A 26,725-nucleotide genomic window follows, 5' to 3' on the forward strand; every position below is an offset into this window, starting at 1 on the left:
AGCCAAGTGCCCACGGAAGGAGGACGCGGGGCTGCGAGGAGGGATGCAGCACCCACAGCCCCCCCGGGGCGTCCCTGGGCTGGGGGCGAAGCGGCGCTCGTGTGGGGCAGAGGCGGCGGAAGGGCACAGGGTCGTCCTCCTTTGGTGACAGAGGAGTCGCAGCAGCCCAGCAACCTGGTTCTTTCGTATTTAGGACAGGAAACAGATGCTGCCTGGTGGAGGAAGCATCTGAAGAAAATAAGCGCACCTTGTGCTTTCCCCGGCAGGAACCTGGTGGGAACAAGGGGTGCCGGGCGGAAACGCCCCTATTCGGCCCCAGCCAGGGCAGGTGCAGCTCAGCTGGGTTTGATGGCATCGTCCTCGGCTGCGTCAGTGGAGATGGGACCCAAAGGGCTTTTTTTCTTCGGGTCTTTTACTTCTTAGAAGCATGGGGAGCTGGGGCAGCGAAGGCACAGATTAGTCACGTACTGGTTGGGAAGGCGATGGTCCCCTCCTCTCGCAGTCACGGCTGCAGCAGCTTCTTGTGCAATCTGGCCTGAGGGTCATGAAATGAGATGATGAAGCATTTCTCACGTCACCTACACCCAGGAAACATGGGCTCAGCGTACCATGCAGTCTGGGTATGAAGCAAGACCCCTTCGCTCTGCTCAGCGACAGGTTTCCCAGTCCCAGGTCACACACCTACACAGGTGCGTGGACACAGGTTTACTGAAGGCAGGCGTTCTTCCGAACACATCTCCAGTCCACAGCTGCTAGAAAGGACAGACAAAAAGAAACCCAACAGTCTGTGCCCTAGTAGGAGCAGCAGTGTTGCAGGCATCTTTTACACAGAAACAGTGTCCCCATGGGAAAGCACTTGCCTTCTAAGAAAAAGCTATGGGAGGATCTAATGCTATTGCATTTTATGGACTGGTGCAAACAAAACCTTGTACAAAGGCTGCTCGTTTCCCCTTCATTCCAAAGCATCTTTCCACAAGTGGGTGCTGCTGTCCCATTGAGCCCAGTCAGAGTATTTTCAGACCACAAAGCACCCTCCTGGCAGCAGCCGGCCTCCCAGCCCAGCCGGGCTCCTCTTGACTGCATTTTGCTGTGCTGCTCTTCGTGCAACCGGAATCTGGCAAGCCAGGGTCCGGCTTCTTGTTACATCCTATAGTACCTTAGGGTTTACAGAGAGGTTTGTTCTGTGGCTGCATGCCAGAGCATTGCTTTGTAGCTCCACCAATTTGAGAAACAGTTTCCTTAAATAGAGCTGAAAAGACAAAGCAAAAACACTTGAAGGAAGAGCCCTTAGCAGGGGCAAAAGTAATGCCAAAGGCTACTGTCAGCTCTCCTGTCAACCTGCTAGAGTCAACCGTGCTCATGGGCTGCATGCAAGAGCCTGGCACGGCGTTTCATGGCCAGCCTGAGCTGCAGAGCTGGCTCCTGCCCCAGCTCACCCTGCAGCTGCAGAAATATTTGGGCCGGCCCGAGAGAGAAGGCCGGGGCTTGGGAAATGGGTACCCGGGGAGGGTGAGGAGGAGCCCGCACCTTGTCAGGGCTGGGACCGGGACCCGGACCGCGGGGAACCGCTGCCACCTCCCGGCAGCTGCTGCCTGGCACCGGGCTCGGCCAAACCCCAGCGCCTGCCGCAGAGCCCAGCAATGCAGCTTATTAATTAACGGAGCAACGCCGCTTATTAACGGAGCAACGCTAACCTGCCCCCCCGCAGCCAGCACTCCCCCATCGAGCTACCACTCTGCTCCAAACCCCTCCTACCTTTTACCTCCGAAATGCAAAGGGTTGTGATTCTTTGGGGAGTTACATAGGAAGCTGGACTCGACATCGCGCTGCCCAGAGCTTAATTAGCTGAACGCAGAAATATGCACACAATTGTTGCTCCAGAATGCATGATCTGAGAAATGCATCTTGGTGTCTGTGCCGTTGTCGCCCCACTTGTTGCTCCCACGCTGTTGCATCCATCTGGGACAAACCGATGAGCGGGGCACAGCTCGGTGCTCACTCCCAGCTGCTCCACTGTGCGCTCTGCACTAGAAATAACCAACTCCAACTTCTGGAGCAGGATGTAAGTCCTCAGAATGAAAGCGTGTGTTTCTCTGAGGTTCTGTATTTCGAAGGCACAGACTCATGGCTGAGTTGGCATGAGACAGCAGGATGCCCAGGTACGTCAGAGGCTGCGGGATGGTGCAGGAGGGGCAGAAGTATGAAATGCAGTTCGGGATGTCTAGATGCAGCCAGGACACTGCAAACAAGATGAGGATGAGGGCCAGATATTTGGCCATTTTGTATTCTTTCCCACAAACTGTTCCTCCTCCTGGAGGACTTGCTGAGCTCGGGCGTAGTTTTATCCCCACAATGTAGATAATCTCAGTGTAGAGGGCACACGTGATGAGCAAGGGAAGGAGGAACCAGGTGAAGAAGCCAAAATACACCACATAATCCATTCTCATCACAGCCAAATAGCAACACTTGGTGTAGCTCCAGTTGCCTGTGTGCTGGTTCCATCCCAGTGTAGTGACCAGCCCCACCAGTATGGACACAAGCCAACAGAGTCCCAGAACCACACAAAACCTTTTCTTCATGACAGCTACCCTGTACCTGGGTGGGCAAGAAGCACCAGCCGTGTTTAGATGTGATTCTTCAGAAAAAGAACTACAACATTCAGGAACTTGGGTTTTTAAGCACTCATTTCTGGTTGGCCTAATTCAAGTTAAGCACAGATCCATGCATTTGGTCCTTAGCAGCTTCTAATATTTAAAATGTATTTTGAAACTACAGGAGAACCTCCAGACAGTCACCGATCCCTTTTAAATGAGAATGCACAGATGCAGGATGAAACCCTTTCCTCAGAAAGGCTAGTTCATTTTAACTCGCATCAGTAGAACAGTACGGTTTCTCCCAGGGGAAAAATCTAAAGACCACCATCCTACCCACACTTCAAGTATATACACATTTATGAGCAACCCTTCCCTGACTCTCTGTAGCTTAAGATTTTTCAGGCATTGCTGAATTTCCAGGAGTGCCCACACTGCTGGTGCTCCACTGCCTACACATTGGGAACCTCTGCCTTTGTGTGAGTTTCTCTCAGAGAACCAAGGATGCCCAAGAAGCCCTCTGATGCTGCCGATAAGGGAGAAGGAAAATGTAAGGGAGGAGAGAGATGGGGAAAAGACGATGAAATGGGACCTTCGCCCAGACTCAGGTACCTGCTGACTGCAATGGTCAGGGGAGACAGCATGAAGGCATGAGAAAAGATCAGCATCAGGCAGCACATGCAGTAGGAATGGATGATGACTCCCAGGCTCACCGTGACAGCCAGCGGCAAGAGAAGGATCCCTGTCGCAATGTCAGTGAGTGCCAGGGAAATGATGTAAAAGAAGGTGATCTTCTGAAGAGCTGGGTTCAGCTTCACTGCCCAGATCACCAAGGCATTGCCCACCACTGCAAACATCCCAATAACAGACTCCATCACGATATAGATCACATCCAGGTTGTCTACTGACATTTGGACATCTGAGGCTGTTTACATCCAAAATTAAGAAATCCTGTGCGGAATTATCTTTCCGCCCCCTCCAACAGCCAAGTCAGAAGCCAACTCCTCCCTGATCTGCCTTAAGTCCCTCATCCAGAATTTTACGCACTTTCCAGTCTGCACACACAACTCTTTAAAGATGAGCAAACTGTTCATGAAGATCCATTTATCAGATCTTCATAACAAGCCCTGTAACATCTTTCTGTCTCCTTGAGGTTTTAACACCCTTTCATAGGTGTTTGTAGAAGAGTCAACTATACATAGCAGCAGCATCACACTGTGAACAAACCACATGCACAGCTATATGGCACTGCGGCTATCTTGGTCCATCTCTGAGCTTCTTTAAAGCTTGCTCAGTCTATACTACATGCGGTGTGGGTGTAGCATCAGAGAGAATACGGCCAAGGGACCTTGAGTGATCTACTCCATTCCCCTGCCACAAAGAAGGGGTGTGGAGGACAAATGTGAAGACACTCAGCTGGATTTTGGGTGAGCAAAAGGCAAATGGAGGGAGAAACGTTTTCTTCTGACTCAGTTACGCAAGCTGCTCCCTAAGGCCCCATGCAGCGCCAAGTTTTGCTCTCAGGAGCTGCCTTTGCCGCAGGCACAGGGCAGCAGAGGACGGTGGGCCCTGTTAAAGCCCCTACAACTCAGCTTGGCAGTAGCTGTCTCTCTGAGTGGCATCTGGCTGCAGCCACAGGAGTCGATGACAGAAAAAGGAAGCTGGCAGCTGAGGTCAAGAGATGATGCACAGCAAGTGCAGGAAGTGGGGAGCACTCTTACGCAAGCGTGGCTGGCAGGCAGGAGGACACAGATATTTCCCACATCTGCTCAAAGCTGCAAAGTGCTGGCTGCCTGCTCCTTACCAGGTACTTCCTGGAGAAGTATCTCATGCAGCTTACAAAAGCCTAGCGTACATGCTAGCTGTGACCTTGCAATGCTTCTCCTGGGCTTTATGTCCTGCACCCACAAATATCCTGTGTCAGATTTGATTAGAAAACCAGTACAGCCAAGTTCAGTTGCAGACCGGGACTGTTTATAGACACTTCACCATTTTCCCAGCAGTAATTCCAACAAAATGCCCTCCCACCAGGGAGCAAGAAGCACTTACACTGATTTCAAAGAAGCAGAATTTGTCCAGCTCTCTTGATAGCAAAGAATAAAGAAGTGCCATTTATTTCTGGCTTTGTTTCCTCCCAGGACTGATTTCACTTCCCCACCCTCAGTTTTGCCAGAAAGTTGCATGGAAGAGATGGAGGACTCAGTGTCCAGGAAACCGAATATTACCCATATTTGCTTAAGGCTTCGTTACACTAATATGGCACATTCCACCTAATTGTTCACTTTTGTTTGCTCATTCCTGGAAAGCGTGCATTTCTGTTTATCCAAGAGCCAGGTTGCCCTGCGACTCGCAGCCTGACACGAGCTCACATCTTTGCATCTCTGTTTCATCTGGAACGGGAGCAGCTCCCCCACTGCCGACCCCCGTCAAGGAGCAAGGCACCACGCGCTGCCGAGCTCACCCGCAGCAAGCGGATCACAGCTTTCGCACTCTCTCCCCCCTGTTTCACATCACAGACCTTTCCTCAGTTTCTCTGTCTTCTATAAACAAAGCAGAGGAAAGTATGACACTCTCTGAGCCTGACTTGGTTGGTCATCATACTGATTTCTAGTGGAAATAAGGGCTTTCACTGAAAATGTCACCTAATTATGACAGTGTTCTTGTCAGACTGAGAAAGGTCCGAGTAAAGAGTGTTTTTCCTCTACCTCAGGGCCTTAACTGAAATGGTATACTCCAAATTAAATCAAGTATTGGAATTTAATGAAAAACCCTCCTAACATTCTCTGAAGTGCCTCATTTCCTATAGTGACTATCTCAATCAGATAAGTGGTATTTGCACAGTCAACCCTGGTTACCGTTCTTTTCTAAAACTGTGGCTTTAGAAGAGGAAGCAGTTTACAACTGCAAACGTTAATTTATATGTTGCTGGTAAGCAGGTTTGTGGAAGCTTTTCCATTTTTTTTTTCCTTAAAAATAGATTTCCAAAGTATTTTACTGATACTGGGCTGCTAAAGGGATGCTGCGAGCTTCAGGGGATGTGTCCAGAGCGGGGAACATTTGCTGGAAGCTAAAGTATTTGCAGCTCTGTGGGAAGGCAACAGCTGATTTGCTGCCTAAGTGCTGAGGATGTGAAATAACTGGATGAGGTTTGCATGCCAGAGTGCCACTAGAACTGGCACTGAGTGCCAGACACGAGGGCATCGATGCCCATGCTCCCTTCTGCAGCTCAAGCCAGGGTGGAAGCATCTCCAGGAACTTGCCATGCCAAACGACAGCCTGGTGCTGGACAGCCTGGATGGGATTTACATCGGTATGGAGTGCTTGATTGCTTTATTTGCCACTTTGGGTAACATCCTGGTCATCTGGGTGGTGAAGCTGAACTCGACATTTCAGAACACGACTCTGTACTTCATCGTTTCCCTGGCGCTGGCCGACATCGCGGTGGGGACCCTTGTCATGCCCCTGGCCATCGTGGTGAGTCTGGGCATCAGCGTCCACTTCTACACCTGCCTGTTTATGTGCTGCCTGATGGTGGTTTTCACTACCGCATCCATCCTCTCCCTCCTGGCCATCGCAATCGACAGGTACCTGCGAGTGAAGCTGCCAACCAGGTGAGTGCTGGACCACCACGGGCCCCTCCGCTTGCCCCGCTCCTGCCAGCTTTCCCATGCCCAGCCTCTGCCCCATAGGTGCCACCTCCTCTCTCCTCCTTAACTCGGCCCTTTTCTAACAAATATTCACTCTAAATGCATGCTTGCACATGGAGAAAATACCTGTGCCTAAAAGCCTACCGGAGATGAGCTACCTAGAGCAGGAACCACCCTCTGCAGCTAATGATGCTAGAAATGTAAGCTAGAAATGCACAGCATAACCTCAGGCATGAAAGAAGTTGTATTTTTTATGGGGAAAGGACCTATAAAATTGAAGAATGAAAGAACAGTTTGGTCTTGCAAATGACATAAACTACATGTAAAGAGTAAGGTACACCTAAGGAAGCTGAGACATAAGATAGGGCTGCTAATAGTAGAAAAGCTGGATCTAGGCAAGAGGAGCACTAAGATCATAATGAAACGAGAAACAAAATAGTTGAAGACATCCAATTATAAAGAGGGGAAGTTAAACATAGGTCATCTTATGGGTGCTGCAAAGTAACGGTTAAAAATGAAGAGTTAGGGCTTGTCTCAAGATTTCATTCCGCCCCCCCCCCCAAAGCTAATGCTCCATTTTGTGACAATGAACCTGTATTATTTGAACACGCAAGTTCTTAAAACCATCCTTAACTATTTTAAACGCTTCTGTTTAACACGACCTGGGCTTTCTTCCCCAACAGATATAAAATAATCACTACAGAGAGAAGAGTGTGGTGGGCGCTGGGTTTGTGCTGGTTTGTGTCCCTGCTGGTAGGGTTAGTCCCTATGTTTGGATGGAACAACATAGAACCAAGAACTTCTGACTTTCTCGTGTGTCAATTTATCTCTGTGATGAGGATGGATTACATGGTATATTTTACCTTCTTCACATGGACCCTTGTCCCTCTGCTCATCATGTGTGCTCTGTACATTGAAATCTTTTACATCATCCGGAAAAAGCTCAGTCAAGGTACAACCAACGTGAGAGGGGCTTTTTATGGACAAGAGTTCAAGACAGCCAAATCTCTAGCACTTGTTCTCTCCCTGTTTGCCATATCCTGGTTGCCTCTGTGCATTCTAAACTGCATTTTCTATTTTCACCCTGGACGTCAAATCCCCAAGGGTTTGATTTACTCAGGAATCCTGTTATCCCACGCCAATTCTGCCATGAACCCCATTGTCTATGCTTGCAAGATAAAGAAGTTCAAAACCACATACCTTTTAATTTTAAGGACCTATCTCCTGTGCAAAAAAACAGACCCAGTTCTTACAGAGCAAACAGACCAACAGTCATAAAGAAAGAATGTTGACCTGCCAGTATATACCAGACCATTGATAAACCACTTTACTTTCTTAAGAAACTCGTGGGAAAATGGATGTTCCGTTTCATCTACTCCCACTCTTGCATAAACTGTTTTATGATAAGGGCAAGCTCCTCTTACTCAATCCAATGCACATTTGACATTAAGCTCAAAAGGATCATTTACGATTCTTCTGCAATACTGTACCCCAGAGAATTCTGCTTGTTGGTTGCTGTCCCAAGCCCACAGCTTCCAGGCAAGCATCTTCATTTAACAGGACCTTCCGCTTTTTATTTATTGGCTTGAGCATTATTATTTGGTGGACCAGCAACCCAAAGCACTGTTATCAAGGCAGACTTTTTGCTCCTAGTTCCCCAGCTCGGATCCACGGACAGCTGGTAAAACCAGTGCTTGTTCATTTTGAGCTTTAACTCAAGACTGAGAGCTCTTTTTGTTATAATTTTGATTTCTCTTTTTGCCCATTCATAGGCCGTTTCTTACACACAGCCAGACTTGCCCTGACTTTTTTTTGTCCAGTAGCACCCGCCCAACATAACTACAGCGTCTCCTGTGACACCTCCACCTGCAGATGAACAACTGTGTTGTCACACTACCCTCACCCACTGCTGACCACTTCAGCTGAAAGGCCAGAAGCTGCACTGGCTTTGGTGACCCTCCTCTTCTTTGGAGGAGATCCTACCAGTGGGAGACTTCCATTGCCTTTAAATCAAATGCTCACCCCAGAAGCCTGCAGAAGTGACCTCAGACAGAGCACCAGGCAAAAGCCGAACTGCCGAACACGCTGAAGCTATTCACTAACGAGAGATGCTGGGGACAGGGAGCCTGCAAGGAACAGATGACTGTCAAAAAATAAACTACTGATACATTTAAGTTCTTTCCTCCTTTCCCAGCTCCTTAACCAAGGATAGAATTGACTATCTGTAAACCATCAAGGATGTATTTTCCTGATTTTTTACTGAAAACATCTATTTTTGTGATTCTTTCTGCGCAGCATATTCTCCTTACAATCACAAACTGTTTTCATAACACCTGATTTAAATGTAATTTGCTGCAAGTCTCCTTTGTAAACCTGAAGAACAGTTGCTCTTTTTGTAGCAACCCGTTACAGCTCTGAAGACTACTCTAAAGGTGTATGTAAATATGTGCCTAGATATGTCTTCATATTAAATAATTTCAAAATACAGAAGAGATACTTAAGATAAATTTTGCCCAGTGTCGGGTTTTTTCCATAAGGATTGGCTGGGTCCACTGCAAAATAGGATAAACGTGTTATTTGTTGTTAGTAAGACAGCAGTTAGCAAGCCAGGCATGTTCTCACCAACCTTGCTTACACCCTTTGTCCTCTCTGTCAATTTAGACTATAAATTGGAGTCTGGTCAACCTGTGCTGCAGTCAGTGTTGTCACATTTTTGTGAATAATAATAATAAATATTAGATAGATTTTACATTAATTCAGCCTGCTCGTCTCCCACAACAATCAAAAAAACCAGCATGCATGAAATCTCCACATTGTTTTAGTCAGTGTCTTGACTAGGACGGCACAGAAATTGCAGTAAATATTACACCCTAGCTCACACAGCCTGTTTTTAGGGAACATGGGTCAAGCTGAAAATAGGCCGTTAAAGGCCAGGCTCTTTTTTCTCCATCTTTAAATATTTAAAGTGGTCTAGAAAAAGCGGAAAAGAGAGTGCAGAGTTCTGTTATTTATCTCAGAAAGCGTCGGTGTCTGTTCCTTTGGCAGAGACCAGACATCTAAATTAATTATCTGATGTAACCCTTGTCACAGGCCAAAGCTCTGCCCTGTTACGCAGTTCAACTCTATTAATAAACAGACCAGCAAAGGAAGTCATTGTCTAAGTACATCAGTATTTTGCTACATGACCTCTCATTATCGGGTGATAGAACTGATTGCTTTCAGCAGAAAAACGGGTCCCACCTAAAAAGCAGAAAATTACTCATTAGAACGACACACAGCAAACTTCGCCTATGTACAAAGACATTGAGAAAAGAGGGAACAGCACTGCACCAAATTCCTAGCAGGCTGCCTGACAAACTCTGAGAGACCAAGGGATAAGGATACGAAGAACAGAAACCGAGAGGACTGAGAGCAGGGGAAGCTGCCCTGCCTTCTGGAAGCGAGCTGCAAAGGAAAGCCATCTCAGCAAGCTGGCTGACCTGCTCAGCCCCCCGAGAGGGAACCCCAGGCAACAGCTCACCTTCCAGCGATGGGACAAGACGCTCCCCACAGCTGGACCCAGCCTCTCTCCGTAAGGCAAGCAGAGGAGCAGCTGGAAAATCTTCACGCGGGTCTAAGTCCCTGGCTCTCGCTTCCAGCAGTTACTCTGGAAACAGCAGTGGCTTCAGCCCCAGGCAGAGATCAAACAGGCTGCATGATGCTTAAACTAGATGGGACGGTGGGTGAAGGCACGTGCCAGCAGTCCACGTGTATACAAATATCACTCGGGGAGAGCAAAGGATTTAGCTCTCCTGCGAGAGCTGACCCATTGCTGGCTGAGGGAAATTCAGCCTGACAGTCACGTCATCATCACCACTGTAACTCTAATAATCCATCCCTTTAACATTGCAACCAGATGATCAATTCCAAAATGTCCGGGAATACCCGAGGCCACTACTGTCCATGCATCCTTCAAAGCACCGTTTAACCTGTGAGCTGTTTCCACCCAGACAATTTGTACTGGCCTTTCCCGTACCCAGGCAAATTCCTTGCAAATTCCTGCTGTGAAAGCTTGTCTTTAGGGAGACCACAAGTACAAACACCTCTAGCAGAAATCTACCGAAACAGTGAAAATGGGAGAGCCAGAATAGCGAAACAGAGGACACAGAACCCCTCCTCAATTTTGATTAGCAGATGCAATCGTCCCAAACTCCTCTAGCTGTCTATAACACAAAGGGTTGTCTGATAGCTACCATGAAAACCTGGGTATGACTATACAGAACTCTTGGCATGGGAAAGGGAGAGACAGAAGGATGCTCTGGGACTCGTTAGCAGCCACACCACAAACGAGGTTCTCTGTCACCCTCCATCTCCAAGGGCTGTGCCACGCTTGGCTCTGTAGGTGGGCGCACAAAGCGGCTGCACTGCGATTGGCAACGTTTCACAAAGTACAAGAAATGGTTGTGCGAAGTCTCAGTACAATTCACGGTGAGGAAAAATCTCTATGAAAAACCCAACATCATGCCACCTGGTGTTGGCGGGGCAGGGAGGGAGGGGAAACCTGTGGTGAATCACCTTTTCTTCTAACACAGGATCTAACAGTAACACAGTAAGGTAGCTTTTTTTTTTTTTCTGGTATAGTGCATTAACATTTGTGCAAGCCAGGTAAATTTTCAGCCCTTCTTATTTCTCAGGCAGCAGAGTAACATTGTTATTAATTTTAAACCAAAGAAAAATTGTGCACCAACCACAATCATCCCTCATAAACCTCTCAGCAGCTGCACATTTTGAGGAGTAATATGGTATTTTCTCTATTAAATAGTGCTTGCAGAAATTGCCATGACTGAAGATGAGCACATAATAGCAAAACAAAGACCACAAGTTCTACTCCTGACCCTGTAGAACAGTCAGAGCCTTACCCACAACGCCTCTCAAGCCAGGTTTCAGAACATAACGGTGCTTGTGCACCTGCTTTTCAGTGGTCCCCCAGCTTCTGCAGTCCCGAAGGCAGGACACTCCAACAGAGCTGGCAGACGTGGAGCCACTGCTCTGCTAACTGCTTGTTGGAAAGTCACCAAACATACATCTCGGCTGAGCTAAGTCCAGCTGCTTATCTGTGGTTTTGTGCTGCCAGTCTCACTCCTCTGAAGCCTCTCAGATGTCGGTCTTGCTGTCTTCAGCTGCAGCACGCAGGAGGCTGTAGGACCCGGGACACCTGTCCTGCCTAAGAGATGCCTCTAGAGTGGTGTTTACAACAGCCCGCATGCAAACATCTGCATTTTCAGAAAAAAGAAATACCTGCAAGAACCTGACGCTCTCTGGTGACCAGAACCAAGGAGGCTTCTGAAGCCCAGAGGGCTGAGGCAGCAGGAAAGTTCACTCCGGTTCAGCCTTGCAGGGGAAGTGCTGAACAACTGATGGAGATCACCATACTTCCTCCAACAACAAACCTGCCGTCTGTGGGCACAGGAATGTGCAGAGAAGCTCCTCTGTGGCTGCTAAGACTGAGTTGCTAGTGGTAACTTATTCCCCAGTTTACAAAAAGGGGATGATTTTTAACTTTTTACAGTAATTTTAGAACACTGTCTGTAATAACACACAAATTAACATGTCCAGAAATTTTGACTGTCACACTGCGATTGTGCATTTCTTTTATGTGGCCCAATCAGGAAGCAAACATTTGCATACAAACATTTCATTATCACAACTTCAATAAGCAGCAAATAACTAATCAGAGCACTTGGCAATCAAAAAAAACCAAGAAAAACACTATGGTCAGTGACAGAAGAGGGAAACAAGGCCACGGACATGAATAAATACAGAGAAACATTTCCATTTTTCAATTCTCTTTGGTACTTCAAAGCAATAGCAAACACACAAATGCAAACTTTACAAGTGCATTGTACGGACTCACTGAGATCTCTACAGATGAGGAAATACAGTATAAAAAGCAATTTGTCCACAGCCATCGGCAGGCAGTTTGTTACAGGAGACATTAGTTTCCCCTTAAAACTGCTAAACAAGCTGACATTACATACGGCAGTGCTGGCATTTCTCAGAGCGCTATATGCCTTGATATAACTTCTGGTAGCATTTGATGTTCAGAAAGTGCAAGCGTCTTCATTTCACTAACAATTTCATCATCACACAGCCACTGGTGTCCGAGTCCGCTGGAAGACCACAGTGCTGTAGGCAACCTCATTCTGGGGATGTGAAAGAAGCCGTGAACGTTAGAGAGTGTGCAAGCATTGCATTTCAGCATGCATTTCCTGCTTTTAATTTGTCCTCAATGCTACACACTGTAAGTGGTCAAAATCTGTCCCTGCACGTGGGAAAGGAGTAAACGCTATGCTGGATCAGACCAGTTGTTAGTCTAGCTCAGGATCCTGGGTTGATGCTGCATTAGGGGCTTCTAAAGAAGCAGTATCATGAAGGAAAATTGCAGAAATGCTTGCCCTTTAAAAGCATTTTCCCCTAACCTGCCTAATTAGTGGTTTAGTTAAGTCCCAGAATCCTTGAAAGACATGAGGAGTTTGGCATTTGAGCCCTGTGATAACAGGGACAGAACATTTTTCCTCTTACTGTCCAGGTACATGCTCAGGTAATTCCCCGAATTACAAACACAGGCTGAAGCCTCGGACGCACAAAAGAAAGTGCTTAACCTTAGTCAGAAGAACTGTTGACTAACACTCGAGTCTTGCAAGAGCAAACCTCTTTTCTCCTCCCCCTCCCAAATTAATATTTACCATTCTATATAGAATCTGAAGTCTCTGCAAAAAGTATTAGAAATAATAGTTGTGACCTTTACCTGGATGTTCTTAGCAGATTCCTCAGTCACTGTCTGGGAGGGAACTTGCTCTTGTAAATTTTGGTGGGATCTCTTACACTCTAGGAAGGAGAGATATACCAGTCTCACCCGGTGTTTGGAGACAGCAGCCCAAGAGAGGCTCAAGAGCAGCACCAGAGAGCACATGGCTTAGACCTAGCTTGTAAAATCCGTCCCAGACCTTCACCGCAAAGCCAGCAGTTTGGCAGCCCAAGTCCTTGCCCACCTCTCGGAAGAGCCTAGGATGAAAGTGACTGACGAATTTGGTGAGAACACTGGTGTGGCTGGTGGTAGGACAAAAAATACCTCAAACCAAATGCAACCAACAAAACCCACCACAACTCATCAGTGCTAAAGTTAATTCCTCCATGAAAACAGCCCCAGGGATGACTCATGAGGAGTTACTGCCAGGAATGACCTGTTCATCAATACATTAATTAATCAAGGGAGACATCATTTGAGCCTCATTCAAAGTAACTTCTGTAGAGGTTACTTTGAAACCCTAGCGCTGTAAGATGCAGCCCAAAGAGCACGGAAACTCGGCTCCATCCACATTAAGATGCACAGCACAAGATGTTAAGTGCTTCTCTGCCACCATGTCTGAATCATCACGCTGCTGTTACTCCCTCTACTCTGCCACTTACTTTTTCTGAAGAGGCAGATGATTGCAAAAACCACAGCAGTTGACAGGATGCCACAGATAAAGGCTAGCAATATGTAGAGTATTTCATGGCTGTTGATACACAGAAAATAGCATCAGAATCTCCAGTTTTAAAGGAGGTGTTGAAGAATCAGTAGTGCTCAAATTCACCAAACTTTATGGAATATGATACAGCATTTCTCCCAAGCCCCATCACATTAAAAGGTAGGTATCTACACTAAGGGCCACTATGAATTAAGTATCTAGTGCACAGACTAGGAAATTTTAAGCAACCTTTTAAAACCCCAAGACATAAAACCTATCACATATAACTCCTCCCTTACAGAGGGACTCTGCAGTCTCAGGGAACTCTGAAGTCAGGAAATAAAGGTGGAGCATTTACTTATCAATCCAGCAGTTGACTTCTGAAGCTTTTAAGCCAGCCGCAGACGTATATACAGTGGTAGGTACAGTGACAGTAGTGGGGATATGTTTTGGGGTAACTGGAAGCAAAAAGAAAAAAATCAAAACCTGGTTTTAAAATGTGTTAATTTCTCCAGTAATATTACAAGCAACAAGAACTACATAGAGGCATGCACCTACTCAAGTAAGTATTATTATCATTAAGGGCTTAAAGTGGTAACACCAGACAGAAAAATTTAGTTGTTCATACTATTTCTGTCCCACAGCAGCCTTTGGCAGTTCTTCCCCAAAAGTGTACCTCTCCAGCTGAGCTACCCCCCAGCGGCCCTTTTGGAGTCAAGACAATACTAACTTAGTCAAGAATATGGCATCTAAAAAAAATTTCTTAAAGAAGAAAATACCTGCATTTGTTTTTGAGGGACCACCTCCCATTCTCGCCAAACACTAATGAACAGTAAGAGAAGCTAAAAGGAGGGGAGGGGGGGAAAAAAGTTATATTTATATGAGTATACGTACACAGACACTAGATCAAACCAAACCTGTCGTCCTCTTCCAACTCACGGACTTTATTCAGCTTCTATCAGCATTTCACACATCTTACACAAAGCTACAGCAGCAAACCTGGCAATTACTCAGCATGAAGCCTACTTCCCAGTGTCTCGTTCCTGTCTGCACACGATCACCACACTTTGATGAACGTGCTGCCGTCTTTCCTAAGGATGGAGTCTATTCAGTAATTACAAAAGCACCCACACTCTGGCTTTTGCAGCAGCTAGAACTGAGTGAACTTTATCAACATTTTCATAATCAGAAGCAGCATTAACAAAATGCACCTTTAAGTTTTTCTTTCTCAAGTCACACTTCTTCCACCAAAGCAGGAACAATAACTTTTCCATTTGGAAGCAGAATCTTAAGGAAATACCAGTCCACTACAAAATTCCTACCCTGCTATTTCCCACTCCATGGCTTGCAAATGGCACAAAGCGAATAATGTGAAAGTATTGCCGACAACATGAAAGTAAACATCCTGTTCTGGATACTGTCATCTTTTTTTACTGCACAATCATCGCTGCCCACGTTCCAGGAAAGCCAGTCTGTTCAGACCTCCCAGTTCCCTACCCAGGACAAAAAGTAAAAGTGCGCTGCGTTTGTGGTAATTAGTCACGATAAGAAGCGATACAGCTTCATCTTACCTCGCACCATACAACTGCTGCTCGTCTGCTGGTAGAAAACTCACACGTTAGCGCAGCAGTTTAACTGCTTGCTTTGTGAGAACAATCTGTCAAAACTAGTTACAGCTTGAGTCTCATTCAGATATGGGGTTACACAAATGTGGAAGTTGAGCAACTTCACTTTTTTTATTAAAAAAAACAGAAAACTATGAAAACACCTGCATTCTCAGGAACTGTTGATCTGAGAAAAAAAGCCAGTTTCAGTTAGCTTACTTTTAAGTAAGGTTCTTGCCTCTAAAGAACACCTTTTTTTGCAGCACTTGCATTGAAAAAGTGTAGAAAATTGTGCTATTTCACTAACTCCACTAAAAATAAGCATTTCCCTACTGCAGTAAGCTTACATGGCTCTCTTACGTGGATTGATACTGAAGTTTATTTACTAAACAAATCACTTCCCAACACAGAAATGATGTTGTTACACATAGCAAGTGCTTTGCTCAGCTGGGACATCTGAGATACGGCAAAATCCTTCAGGGAAAAAGTTGCCTATAAAAAGAAAATGAAAAGGCTTACACTGTGTATTACCGTAATACACATAAAACTGTTTTCCTTGTTACATAAAAAAGCAAGCAACTTTCCCCCCCCCATGAAAAACCAGAGAGAAACCACCCTCTAGAATAAATTTACCCACTGTTTTAAACTTAGTACTGGCATGTTCGCTTGAAGCCAAGTTTTCCAGTAGGTTTTCATACATTTCCTGCCAGCTACATCATCTTCTCCACAGAACAGGAAGACACTTTCATCACTATTTGAAGATTTTGTTACAAAATTGTTTTTTTCAGCTCATTTTCAAAACAAGGACATTCAGAGTACCTCCAAGTATTGGACTAGGTGAATGGGAGTAATGGCACTCATTTTGATTTTAGAACAGTTTACAGTTACCACAGATATCTGTAGCTGTCACACAGAGTTCTAAACCAAAAAAAACGATCACTGTATTAGCAACAGAATTTTTCACTGTGAAGTTCTGTATCTTCTCTCTGGAAATGTTCATGACTAAAGAAGGAACCAAGCAGAATTACAGACAATCCCCTACTATAAACTAACCAGTGGTTTGTGTGACCAATCTAGCTACTGCAGACACAAAAAGGAAATCCCTGTTGCTCCTGCTAGTGAAAGACAGCAGAGTGTTTTGTTTGTTTGTTTAATGATACTTTAGAATCATACAGTTTCGAACAGTAAGTAGTGAGACACATCAGTGGAATCAGACATGGTTACACTGCTGCCTGTACATTCTTGGATAACGCCTTCAGGTCCAAAATGCACTTTGCAATGCTCTCCTTCTGCTGCAAAAGGAAGGAAAACAGCTTTCAGAAGAAAGACTTTATGGAAGACGTTTAAACAAGCAAAATACACATTCTAATCCACTTTAGATACTCCTTTTTAGATCCATGGAACGAGTTACAGATTAAAAGGGACAGAATTATAGCTGATGAAGTCAGAGATTTAAATCCAAACAATGACCTACATTAAAGCATCTGCACGCAGTGCTAGGAACATGTTTTCTTATTTTGTTCTCAGCACCATTCCTTAAAAGAAAGGACATCTGCAGATCTTAACCTGCCATGGTCTTACACAGAGAATTTTACAAGTGAGCTCCCTCATCTATTACAGGGTCCCTTAACATCTTATCACAAGCTCAGCTCTATGCTGCAACAACAGCCACACGTGATTCTAGCTTAAATCACCAGCCACACAAGCATCTGGTACCTTGTAACTGGCCTTGTTAGCTCCTACTCAGCAGTAGGAATATGTTGCAGCCACGTCTGGAAGTCGCCCTAGCACCTGGCCAGAATCACTGGACAGCAAATATTTGTGTAGACTAAAACATAAAGCAGACTTAAAAAAGCAAGTACCTGTTGAGGTGTGATGCTCTGAACAACATTTTTCTCCACCCACTGAATCATATGATCTTGTTCTTTCTGACGCTTTAAATTCTGCATAGCCACTTGATAGTCCAGCCTTTTCTTTACTTCGTTGTACACCATCAGTAATCTTTCTCGATAATTAGTTTCCAGCAACATTGCAATATTGTTCTAGACACAGAAGATGAAATCAAAGGGTTAACGTTTGGCAAGAACACAGAACAGCAGAACACCCTGTATAGCAAAAGTCACTGGATCAGGTGGACTGGCCCTGTCTGCACCACAGAGGGAAAACGGTTTGTCACTTGTTAGCAATTTAAGAGGCACTTGGATTATGTAGCACAGGCTGCAGTGGAAGTGAACAGCAGAGCTGGAACTGCTTACCCGCTTAGCGTCAAAGAGGTAACTGCGGCCTTCAACCCGCCATTGCTCCTTCTTCTCCTGTTCAATGGCAGTTTCAAGACCTTTAATTGCCTCATTTTTCACATCTAAAGCTTTAGCAACTTTCTCCTGAAAGAAGAAATGAAAAATATGCTTCAGAATGAAAGGAAGATGCAAGGAAAACAAGTGATCAGTAATTAACTTCCAAAATTCTGCATTAAGATCTGAGAAACATCTGCATAAACTGCATTGAGCCAGGGTTGAGCTTAAAGGATGGCATGACAGAAGTATTAGGGTTCACAATCAATCATACTTTAAAAAAAAATCATTTGTGCTGGTATGAGGTGTTTTATTTTTGAAGACTTAAGTAACAATATCAAAATAACATGTAAACCATACCTTATTTAAGCAACATTCTGAAGATATTAGACTCAGATTTTTATGACAGCCTGGACACAGTATTCTTTTAAATATTTAAACAGTTAACTTAGAACTGTTATTAACTACTACAAAGTTAGATTATGGTTTCTTTTGTTACCTCATTCAGTTTGTCAGCAAAAGCTGCTACATCAGACCCATATTTTTTTACGCCATAAATGAAGACCGATAATATGCAGGCAGCTGCAACTGTCTCGTGGTTAATTACATAGATTTCCTTAGAGAGAAAGTAAAGCAGGAGTCCAGTTCCCAACATGTAAGGCCCTAAAGAAAAAATAAAGCAGCGTTATTTGTACAAAGCATAAAGAGGCTCACTAAATGCAAACACATAAGAGGTAGCTAGTCTAAGGCTTACAAGATGATAAGGAAGTGTCCTCTTTTACCACAACAAAAAATACAAGCCCCTTCCAAGGGGAAGAGTGTCATGAGGACGCCCGCCAGAAGAAAAAGCAACTTGCACCTGCATAGGACCTGCTGCTTCTGCTCATTCAAAAACAGCCAAAAAAACCTGTTTAAAGGTTTTGAGGGTCAGCAGGCAAACAAATTTTCCTGCAAGATCAAGCTCAAGGCATTCTTTTAGCCTTTATTAGAGCACAGATGCCTAGCTTTAAAGCCAGGAAGTGCTGCACTGGCTAATTCTTCGCAACTTCCTTCTGCATATGCAAAAAATATTTTTCCCTAATATTTTACATTTTCAGCAACCAGAAGTGGTGGACAGAACTAAATAAGCATAACTAAACACACCTTTTTTTAAAAAAAAAAAAAAAGCACGTATTAACCTGTAACTCCTGTTTTAGGATAGAGAAACTGGAAAAACTCCTCAGGGATCAAACCATAACGTACTTCTCCTCCTTTCTCTGGCAGAGGTGGCAAAGGAGCCAAACTCTGCTGAGTTGTATGCAGTGGTCTTGTGGTGTGCAACACACTATAAATAATGAGAAAGTTTCCATTAAGCATCTTATTTTTCAAAACAAACCCACCCTTAGATGAGGCCCAAACACATTCCCAATTAAATCGGCGGGCATGCACTAGACACGCCTCCTCTGAGGAAGTGGGTGGGACTAGATAACCTCCAGCGGTTCCTTCCGACCGTAACTACTTCGTAAGCCTACAACATTAATTAGAAAGATAAAGACAAAACCCCTGAATAACGTTATTTAAACACAACGACTGACGGGTTTCTGAGGTGCTCCCAGGCCTCCTCAAGTAGCCTGTCACTGGGAGGGAACAGCAACCGGCCGGGCCGCCCGGCAGATCAGAGACGCCGCTAGGCCTTAGCCAGAGGTCAAAGCCCTCAGCGCTGCCAGCCGAGGCCCCCGGGCCGCCCGCCCGCCCCCGCGGCACTCACCCCACGGCGACGGGAGGCGGCAGGCTCCTCAGCGCGGCCGGGGCTGAGGGAAAAAGAGGGGCAGAGAGCGAGTCAGGACAGAGCTCAGCCAGGACAACCCACCCGCCCGCCCTACCCCAGAGGAACGGCGCTCCCCTCCCCGTCTCACCGGCGCGGAGGACGAGGCGGGAGAGCATGGCGGGCGGGAGCGGGCAGGCAACAGCACGACCCCCTCCGTCCCGGTGACCGCCGGCCGCCTCCGCACCAAGATGGCGGTAGGAAAGCTCTCGCGAGACGCGCGCGGCGGGGCGGGGCGGGCGCTCTCGCGAGAGGCGGCGGCGGCGGTGCGCGCGGCGCGGGAGCACGTGGGGGTGCCGCCGGCCCCGCTCCCGCCGCCGCCATGGAGGAGCCGCCGCCCGAGCAGCCCCCGCCGCCCCCGGCGCCCCCGGCGGGCGGGGAGGCCGCGGCCGGCCCCGAGTGGAACATCCCGCCCAACGCGCCCGCCTGTATGGAGCGGCACCTGGAGGGCGCGCACTACCGCGCAGGTAGCGGGGCCGCCGGCCCGGGGGAGGGGAACGGGAGTGGGGGTGGGGGGGGCCCGCCGGCCCCTCAGGGAGCGGCGGCAGGCGCTTACCGGGCCTCTCCCCTCCGCCTCTCCCGCAGACGGGGCCCTGCTGCTGGGCGCCTCGGGGCTGAGCGGGCGCTGCTGGGCTGGTTCCCTCTGGGTGTTCGCCGACCCCCGCCGCGCCCCCAGCGAGGGCTTCTGCACCGCCGGCGTCCAGACAGAGGCGGGCGTCGCCGACCTGCGCTGGGTGGCGGACAGGGGCATCCTGGTGGCCTCCGACTCCGGTAAGCAACGGGGATCCCCCCCGCTCCCCCTCCTCCCGAGGTGGGTGCCCCCCTCTGAGGTGGGTGCCCCCCCCATCCCCCCAGGTGCCGTGGAGCTGTGGGAGCTGGATGAGAACGAAACCCTCATCGTCAACAAGTTCTGTAAATACGAGCACGATGACATCGTGATGACGGTGGCCGTCCTGGCCAACAGCACCCAGGCTGTCAGCGGTGGCAGGGATTTCTGGTGAGTGCCCCCGGCCCGGCTGCCCTGCGCCAGGGCCGGTGCTGGGTGCTGACTGCTCACTCTTGTCTGCAGCGTGAAGGTCTGGGACCTCCCACAGCAAACCGTGCTGCACTCCTACAGAGGTGAGTGCCACGCCGGCCCCGTCACCCGGCTCCTTCTGGCCCCTCGCCGGTTGCCGCAGGCTGAGCTCAGTCCTGCAGCATCACAGGTTATTTCCCGTCTGCCAAACCACACCACTTGGGGCCGTGATCTAATGTTTGCCAGTCTGTGAAGTTTCTGCCACAGTCTTATTTCTTTGTCTGTTATTATTTCTCCCCGCAAAATTAATGCTATAAGGCTAGTTTGCCTTGCATCTCTAAGCATATCTTGGATTATTTCTTCTGTACTGAAATCTTTCTTCCACCTGCACACAATGGTGTGATCTCCTAACCCATATTTGTTTTGAAGAACAGCTCATTGGAGATGCTGATCTCTGGCGATACAGTATTGTGATCTCTGGCCACAGCAGAGGCCGTACGTTGTTTGATCCTCTCCCCCCGGCCCCTTTCTCACTGACCGTTTGCCCGGAGAGGCTTCCTCAAGCTTGGGCACGTCACAGGGACTTGACTGCCGTGGCTCTGGTTGAGTTTGGCAGCTCATCAGTTTGGCGGGAAGCAGTTGGCTATGGCTGAGTAGAAGTTACCCTGTATCTGGGCATAAACTATTCTTTATTATACTGCTGTGCCTTCAGAGGTCCTTGGGAATACATGGGAAAGTTGGATACAATCTTTGAGGCTCTTTATCCTTTTGTGCTTTTGGTAGCTCACTCCGGTTCAGTGACATGTGTGGCTTCCTGTCCTGGTAAGGACACTGTGTTCCTGTCCTGTGCTGAGGTAAAGCTCACTCTCCGTCTAAATCTACCTGATAAAAATTAGATTTAACTTTAGTTATTTACAGTTGAATGCACTTACTGGGAAACCACCTATTGTGTTACAAGCTGCATACCTGTGTTATTTCAATGTTCCAGTCTGATAAGTTGCCAGTCAGCTTACCGAGCTGATTTCCACAGGTTTGTGTTAACATATGGGAGTTCGTAGGTCTGTCCTGGGGATGACTGAAGAGGTGGTGTGGGTTTGAATGTGGGTCAGTAGCGGTTCTGCAATGAATCTGGGTTTATGCCTACCCTCTGCCACAAAGAAATTGTAAAACCCTTCTCCTTCATTTTGGATTTATAGGACAGCAGAACTTTACTCTGGGACACCAGATGCCCCAAACCAGCTACTCGAATTGGTATGTTTCTCTATGCAGTCACTGCTTGTGTGTGAGTGTTTGTTGGAAGAAATACATTTTACTTATGCCTAACTTCAGATTTAGTGATGTGACCCTTCTGGCAGAAAAACCTATTAAAAATCTAAGGAAGTCTGACACTATTGCAGAAATACAATAAGCTTTTAAAGATTTGTCTTAGTGTAGTAGTAGTGCTAAATGAGATAGTACCTTTGTACTGACTCTTTTCACACTCATCCCAATTTATTTACTCGCAGTTTGCAGTGCCTGTAATCACCTCCCTACCTCAGTCATGTGGCATCCACAGAAAAGTGACATCTTTGCTTTGGGTAAGAAGTGATCTTATTATTTGACTTTCACCAGACAAATCAAGGTCTTTTTTTTTCACATGACAATTTTGCTAATAACCTCATTCTCCCTTCTTCTCTTAAAGGTGATGAAAATGGAACAGTTGCACTAGTAGACACAAAGAATCCTGATTCTGCCCTCAGCTCCACTGTGCATGCCCGAAGTATCACGGGGTTTGCGTTTTCTACACATAGGTACAGTCTGATGTACTGGCACAGAATGTGTGACTACATATACTTGAAAGCCTTATTTGTTTTTAGAGTAAAACCTATGAGAGCACTGGTTTTGGTCTTCTTACCAGGAAGATCAATAGTGAAGAACAGAGTAAACCAAACAACGTCTCACTTTTTTGACAAGAAGTGTGTGAATGTACATGAGAATACTTCTGCAGTGTTCAGAGTTACTGACCCACTCACTGGGGATTTTTCTGATTACAGTCACTTCTGCCTGAGGAAGGACTACTTGCTTTCTGAAACTAATAGAATATTCTCGCTTACTGTGCTGGCAACCTGCCACATGATGATGAAAAAGTTTTTGTAAGATTTAGTGTCTATTAATTCACTGTACCTGGGTCAGGCTCACTAAGAAATGTGCTTTTCACAAGTTTATCCCTAAGAAGCTTTCTTGTATTTGATTGTTCTAACTCTGGTCTCATCTTTGTCCTCTAGTTCACCCTTACTGGCTACAATCAGTGAAGACTGTTCAGTAGCTGTTCTTGACTCAGACCTCTCAGAGGTGTAAGTACTAGACAGAATGTATTTGCTACTGTAGCTGTTTGTCTTGTTGACTTCTCATTAAGTTAATTATTTATCCTTATGCTGAGTGGAAGATGAAAATACTCCTTAAATAGGGGAGCATCATCCTAACAAACTAGCAGTTAGAAATGGCACAAGCCCATAAACTCTTAGTGAGAATGCTTTATGGCTAACGGAGTGTTCATGTTTTCCAGGTTCAGAAACCGTTCTCATCGAGACTTTGTAAAAGGCTTATCGTGGTCTCCTTCAGACAATGCCTTGCTCACTACAGTTGGATGGGATCATCAGGTTTTACATCACACTGTCCCCATACCAACTGGTGAAGCTTCTGGAGTCAACTGTGTAAAAGAATAATTTTATAAACTCACGGTCCAGATTTCTTCCTGGCATTACTTTGATTCTGCTGAAGTCAAAGCTGTGTGTGAACTGGAGCGGGTATGGTCTGTTTGCCTTGAACCTTGTGACTAAGAAGGTTCCTGTAGTAATTTTTAATTAGGCATAAGTTAGTTACAAACCAAGCTTTACCTTCTCCTGGGGAGTTGGCTTCACCTGTGATAATACTTCAGTATTTTACCTAGGAAAAAATTGACTTCAGGCACAGAGGAGACTTGGAGAGACAGGGAATTGGGTATAACTAAAAAAATAATAAAAAGACTTGATTCCTCCCTCAGTTCTCCAAACCATCTGTGGAATTAATAGAAACATTTCTGGGGGAAGTTAAAAACATCCACCTCTTGTTAGTTGGAGAGAGCCTCACCCTTGAGGAAAGTGCTGTATAAATCAACTATTCCAACTGAAGGGGAAGACATGTTGGCATTTCAAGACTAGAAGGGTTCCACGGTTGTCCTTAATGCAGCATGTGGATTAGAGGGTTGGTCTTCAATATCTACTAGCGTGGATCCTATGGTGAGCACTGTTTGTGCACTGGTATTGGAGAACCAGTGCTTGGTGTGAGGAGTCTTGTATGACAAGGATCCTAGCTGTAGTCCTGTAATGAAACACATCCATGCTCGTGCATGGCATGCTGAAATACTGGGACCCGTGATGCTCACCCTTGGCTTGCAGCTGATGCCAGCCCAAGGGGGCTGTTGCTGTAGCGTGCTGAAAGCCAAGAGAAGTTAGCAGCTGCTGTTGTTTGACACCATGTTTCATCTCCTCTGTGCTGAAGCCAACTTATTCATTCAAAGATAAGATCTGTGAACAACAGTTTATGTAAGGGAAAAACTGGACTAAGGACTTCAGTTTTCATTTGCTTGCTCCTATAAACAGTCTCTGCTTAGTAATAAATGAGACTCCTTATGCACTTGCGATCAGTGACTTTGTGCCAGAGACTGAGGGGACCGAGCATTCCTGTAATCCTCAAAACAGACACCCCATAATCCTTAGAGGTGTTTTTTGTAATATACCACAATCCGTTGAAACTAAACTGTTTCCCTGGAACATATTTAACTGAAGAAAAAAAAAAATCATTGCATGCATTGCCACTGCTCTACATGTGGCCTGGTCTGGCTTAATATTTCCTAGACAGAATAAAGCAGGTCCTGACTAATTGAAGAAAAAAAAAAAACCCCACCAAAAAATCAAACAAACTGAAATGAATGCTATTCCTGTTTCTTTAGCATGATAGCAACACTAAACTGTACACCGCTTCCAGTGGACTTATCCCTGCATAAACATAAGTTTAGTCGATCCAAATAATTTTTAGGCAGACTAAGCTTTGCCAGGCTTACTTTTCTCATACTCTTTTAAAAGCTCATTTGCTGCTTTTTTAATTCTCATGTCATACAGGTGTTTACAGAGCAAACTTCCTAATCTAGAGTGGTGTATGACAAGGAAGAGGTAAATAATTATAAAACCTGACAAGTTTCTTCAACAATACCCTGGAACAACCAAAAAAGTTACCTCTCCCACACCTCTGATGGTGTACTGAAACAGGTCTTGTGCTGTTTGTGAACGAGTTGTCTTGGAAAAAGTAGAAGACAGTTTTTAAATAAACCATAGTTTTCATTTGTAACTGGGTATAAGTTTCACCGAGCCACTTCTGTAGTATCGAAGAGCCAGCTGAGGTCATTTACGATTAGAGTGAAGTGATTTCAGTCCCTGAAATTAAAACCATTCTTAAATGTGCACCGTATTACTGTTTAATGCTAGGGCGCTATGATTCGTCAGTGCTAGTGCAAGGCATGCTGTAAGTCCTGCTGCTTTTCAGGAAGCTTTTTCCTAGCCAAAACTCGAAGTAGAGTTTCCTTTCTGCATAGCTAAAACCACCAGTTTCAAATGTCGAGAATTAAACCACACCAAGTTCCTCACATTGCTGCCCTGTGAGCGAAACAGAACAGTCCATGGCAAAAAGCACGATGGTGGAAGGTAAAGGACCACAGGTCATTATTGATCTATTAATCCTGTTCTTACAATTGCTTAAACACTTTTGAGCATGGCAGGACACACACAAAAAAAAAATGCTTCACATTTGGCAAATCTGGGTGAAGATTTATGTTCTGCCACGGGAGGGCAGCAGCTGCCAGCCTGACAAGTAGTAAGGCAGCATCCCCCCAAAGGTTTGCACGTTTCTTTAAATCATCTACTCACTTTTTACCACTTGGGTTTCTACCACCATCACAAGAGAAGCACTGAAGGGCGACAGTTTATTAGGAGTCACTGGTGGTGTGTTCGCTTGGCTCCTAGTTGGTTGTACCATTGCTAGTAAGGCTATAGTAAATAGTCACGCCAGCGTGCGGGCAGCATGGCAGAAACACTGGCAATACCACATCAATGCTTGTTGACTGTGAGTTATCTGCAAAGGAATTGGAGAATTCTCTGGGGTTTGTGGTATGCTCGCACTCTCTGGACTACTTTACATGCCATTCAGGTTTGGGGATGCTTCTATAAATACCTTGTGGCTAGAGTAAAAGCTTCAAGATAGACATTGCACACTTCCCTCTCAGAGAACCTGGTGCTGTAGCCAGAGCTGGATTAAAGAGGTGAGAAGGCAAATTATAAATACAATTTTGAGGAGTGGAGAGAATAAGCCACTATGAAGACAAGCTTGCCTTTTATGTTGCTGCTTGCATCGCTCACACTGCGTTCTCAATTTTAAGTACAACATTCTAGTTGGGACTTGCCAATAAGTATGTGAGTTTCATTACTAATGAAAAGCTCAAACCCAAGAGCTATTTATAGAAGCAGCACAGGCTGAACTGCACCAGCTCCTCTGCCAGCCTGCCTAACCAGCTGGGTGTGGGGTGATGGGGCAGCTAGGGCTAGCTGCCCGTTCATTCCTTCATCAGGCTTCTAAAAAAACACTTGAATTGCCACAGGGTTTATATCAACCCCTAGTAAGTAGGAACTGGACCAACCCCTAGGTAAGCTGACATTCAGCCTGTTGCCGAGGCTAGTTTGAGCTGTTTTCCCATCCTTTTAATCTTCCAGGCAAAGATCTTAGAGTAGGCAGACCACTTAAGCAATACTAAAAAAAAAAAGTCAGACCACACATGTAATAAACCAATACATCCAGACATATTTAATGCAAGAAGGTGGAGTTCAAGGCACTCATAAATAAGAGACTTTGTTCAACACTTTACAAGTAAAGCTATCAGTTATACTACGTTAGCAGGTACTTTGAGGAAGAGGCATCTGTAGGGGATAATGTAAATTGTGTCAAGACTTGAATGACCAAACTGCTAGAGAGGGCTGAAGTGGGAAAATCCCATTGTCTGGCTTCAAGATTGCTTTCAGTGGTAAGGCTGGGCTATACGGTAGGTTGATTTGTTCCATTACTACCCCTCACTTTCTTCCTCCTCTATTGCTAAATTTATATAGTGAAACAGCAGGGGTGAAGGAGCAGAAACAGGAATCCGAGTAGATTTTATCTCCATGCTGTCCTTACAGTTATCTGACCAGGGAAGAGGGAGCTCTTCCCCATCCCTGCAGCC

The 26,725-nt window shown here is 46.0% G+C and overlaps 4 protein-coding genes and 1 pseudogene across 6 annotated transcripts; 2 read left to right on the top strand and 3 right to left on the bottom strand.

Moving 5' to 3' along the window:
* Positions 1–1,768: 1,768 nt before the first annotated feature.
* Positions 1,769–3,583, bottom strand: LOC129196375 (adenosine receptor A3-like; annotated as a pseudogene).
* A 196-nt stretch (positions 3,584–3,779) lies between these two features.
* Positions 3,780–9,000, top strand: LOC129196369 (adenosine receptor A3-like). Its single transcript, XM_054803747.1, has 2 exons — positions 3,780–6,202; positions 6,922–9,000. The coding sequence occupies exons 1-2, from the start codon at positions 5,733–5,735 to the stop codon at positions 7,514–7,516; spliced, it is 1,065 nt and encodes a 354-aa protein (XP_054659722.1). The 5' UTR covers positions 3,780–5,732; the 3' UTR covers positions 7,517–9,000.
* A 2,859-nt stretch (positions 9,001–11,859) lies between these two features.
* On the bottom strand, positions 11,860–15,382 carry LOC129196374 (transmembrane protein C1orf162 homolog). 2 transcript variants are annotated; one of them, XM_054803759.1, is made up of 6 exons: positions 15,300–15,382; positions 14,508–14,570; positions 14,087–14,186; positions 13,688–13,776; positions 13,026–13,105; positions 11,860–12,420 (listed from the first exon to the last, which is right to left on the bottom strand). In XM_054803759.1, the coding sequence occupies exons 2-6, from the start codon at positions 14,536–14,538 to the stop codon at positions 12,361–12,363; spliced, it is 360 nt and encodes a 119-aa protein (XP_054659734.1). In that variant the 5' UTR covers positions 14,539–14,570; positions 15,300–15,382; the 3' UTR covers positions 11,860–12,360. The 2 variants fall into 2 exon arrangements, with proteins under 2 accessions (XP_054659734.1, XP_054659735.1); XM_054803760.1 differs by lacking the exon at positions 14,508–14,570 and having other exon boundaries at positions 15,300–15,364.
* ATP5PB (ATP synthase peripheral stalk-membrane subunit b) lies at positions 14,651–19,645 on the bottom strand. Of its 2 annotated transcripts, XM_054803751.1 has the most exons (7): positions 19,519–19,645; positions 19,371–19,413; positions 18,802–18,947; positions 18,123–18,286; positions 17,588–17,713; positions 17,195–17,374; positions 14,651–16,624 (listed from the first exon to the last, which is right to left on the bottom strand). In XM_054803751.1, exons 1-7 carry the CDS (start codon positions 19,544–19,546, stop codon positions 16,553–16,555), a joined length of 759 nt encoding a protein of 252 aa, XP_054659726.1. In that variant the 5' UTR covers positions 19,547–19,645; the 3' UTR covers positions 14,651–16,552. The 2 variants fall into 2 exon arrangements, with proteins under 2 accessions (XP_054659726.1, XP_054659725.1); XM_054803750.1 differs by having other exon boundaries at positions 14,651–17,374.
* Positions 19,646–19,670: 25 nt separating this feature from the next.
* On the top strand, positions 19,671–26,317 carry WDR77 (WD repeat domain 77). Its single transcript, XM_054803749.1, has 10 exons — positions 19,671–19,894; positions 20,013–20,198; positions 20,283–20,424; positions 20,497–20,546; positions 21,226–21,296; positions 21,639–21,693; positions 21,948–22,019; positions 22,124–22,232; positions 22,707–22,775; positions 22,988–26,317. The coding sequence occupies exons 1-10, from the start codon at positions 19,750–19,752 to the stop codon at positions 23,145–23,147; spliced, it is 1,059 nt and encodes a 352-aa protein (XP_054659724.1). The 5' UTR covers positions 19,671–19,749; the 3' UTR covers positions 23,148–26,317.
* The last annotated feature ends 408 nt before the right edge of the window (positions 26,318–26,725 follow it).

The sequence above is a fragment of the Grus americana genome, chromosome 25 (genome assembly GCF_028858705.1).
Source record: "Grus americana isolate bGruAme1 chromosome 25, bGruAme1.mat, whole genome shotgun sequence".
NCBI lineage: Eukaryota > Metazoa > Chordata > Aves > Gruiformes > Gruidae > Grus > Grus americana.

What these genes read in the sequence shown, in the direction of transcription:
- LOC129196369 (XM_054803747.1), top strand. Translation starts at nt 5,733, where the DNA reads ATGAGGTTTGCATGCCAGAGTGCCACTAGAACTGGCACTGAGTGCCAG. An exon ending in CGAGTGAAGCTGCCAACCAG is followed by an intron (nt 6,203 to 6,921) that starts GTGAGTGCTGGA and finishes CTTCCCCAACAG; the next exon opens with ATATAAAATAATCACTACAG.
- LOC129196374 (XM_054803759.1), bottom strand. Translation starts at nt 14,538, where the DNA reads ATGGGAGGTGGTCCCTCAAAAACAAATGCAG. An exon ending in TCCCTCAAAAACAAATGCAG is followed by an intron (nt 14,187 to 14,507) that starts GTATTTTCTTCT and finishes TTTTGCTTCCAG; the next exon opens with TTACCCCAAAACATATCCCC. An exon ending in CATCTGCCTCTTCAGAAAAA is followed by an intron (nt 13,106 to 13,687) that starts GTAAGTGGCAGA and finishes TCTCCTTCCTAG; the next exon opens with AGTGTAAGAGATCCCACCAA.
- ATP5PB (XM_054803750.1), bottom strand. Translation starts at nt 19,546, where the DNA reads ATGCTCTCCCGCCTCGTCCTCCGCGCCG. An exon ending in CCGCCTCCCGTCGCCGTGGG is followed by an intron (nt 18,948 to 19,370) that starts GTGAGTGCCGCG and finishes CATTATTTATAG; the next exon opens with TGTGTTGCACACCACAAGAC. An exon ending in TTGCTGACAAACTGAATGAG is followed by an intron (nt 17,714 to 18,122) that starts GTAACAAAAGAA and finishes TTCTTCTTTCAG; the next exon opens with GAGAAAGTTGCTAAAGCTTT.
- WDR77 (XM_054803749.1), top strand. Translation starts at nt 19,750, where the DNA reads ATGGAGGAGCCGCCGCCCGAGCAGCCCCCGCCGCCCCCGGCGCCCCCG. An exon ending in AGCGGTGGCAGGGATTTCTG is followed by an intron (nt 20,425 to 20,496) that starts GTGAGTGCCCCC and finishes TCTTGTCTGCAG; the next exon opens with CGTGAAGGTCTGGGACCTCC. An exon ending in GACTCAGACCTCTCAGAGGT is followed by an intron (nt 22,776 to 22,987) that starts GTAAGTACTAGA and finishes CATGTTTTCCAG; the next exon opens with GTTCAGAAACCGTTCTCATC.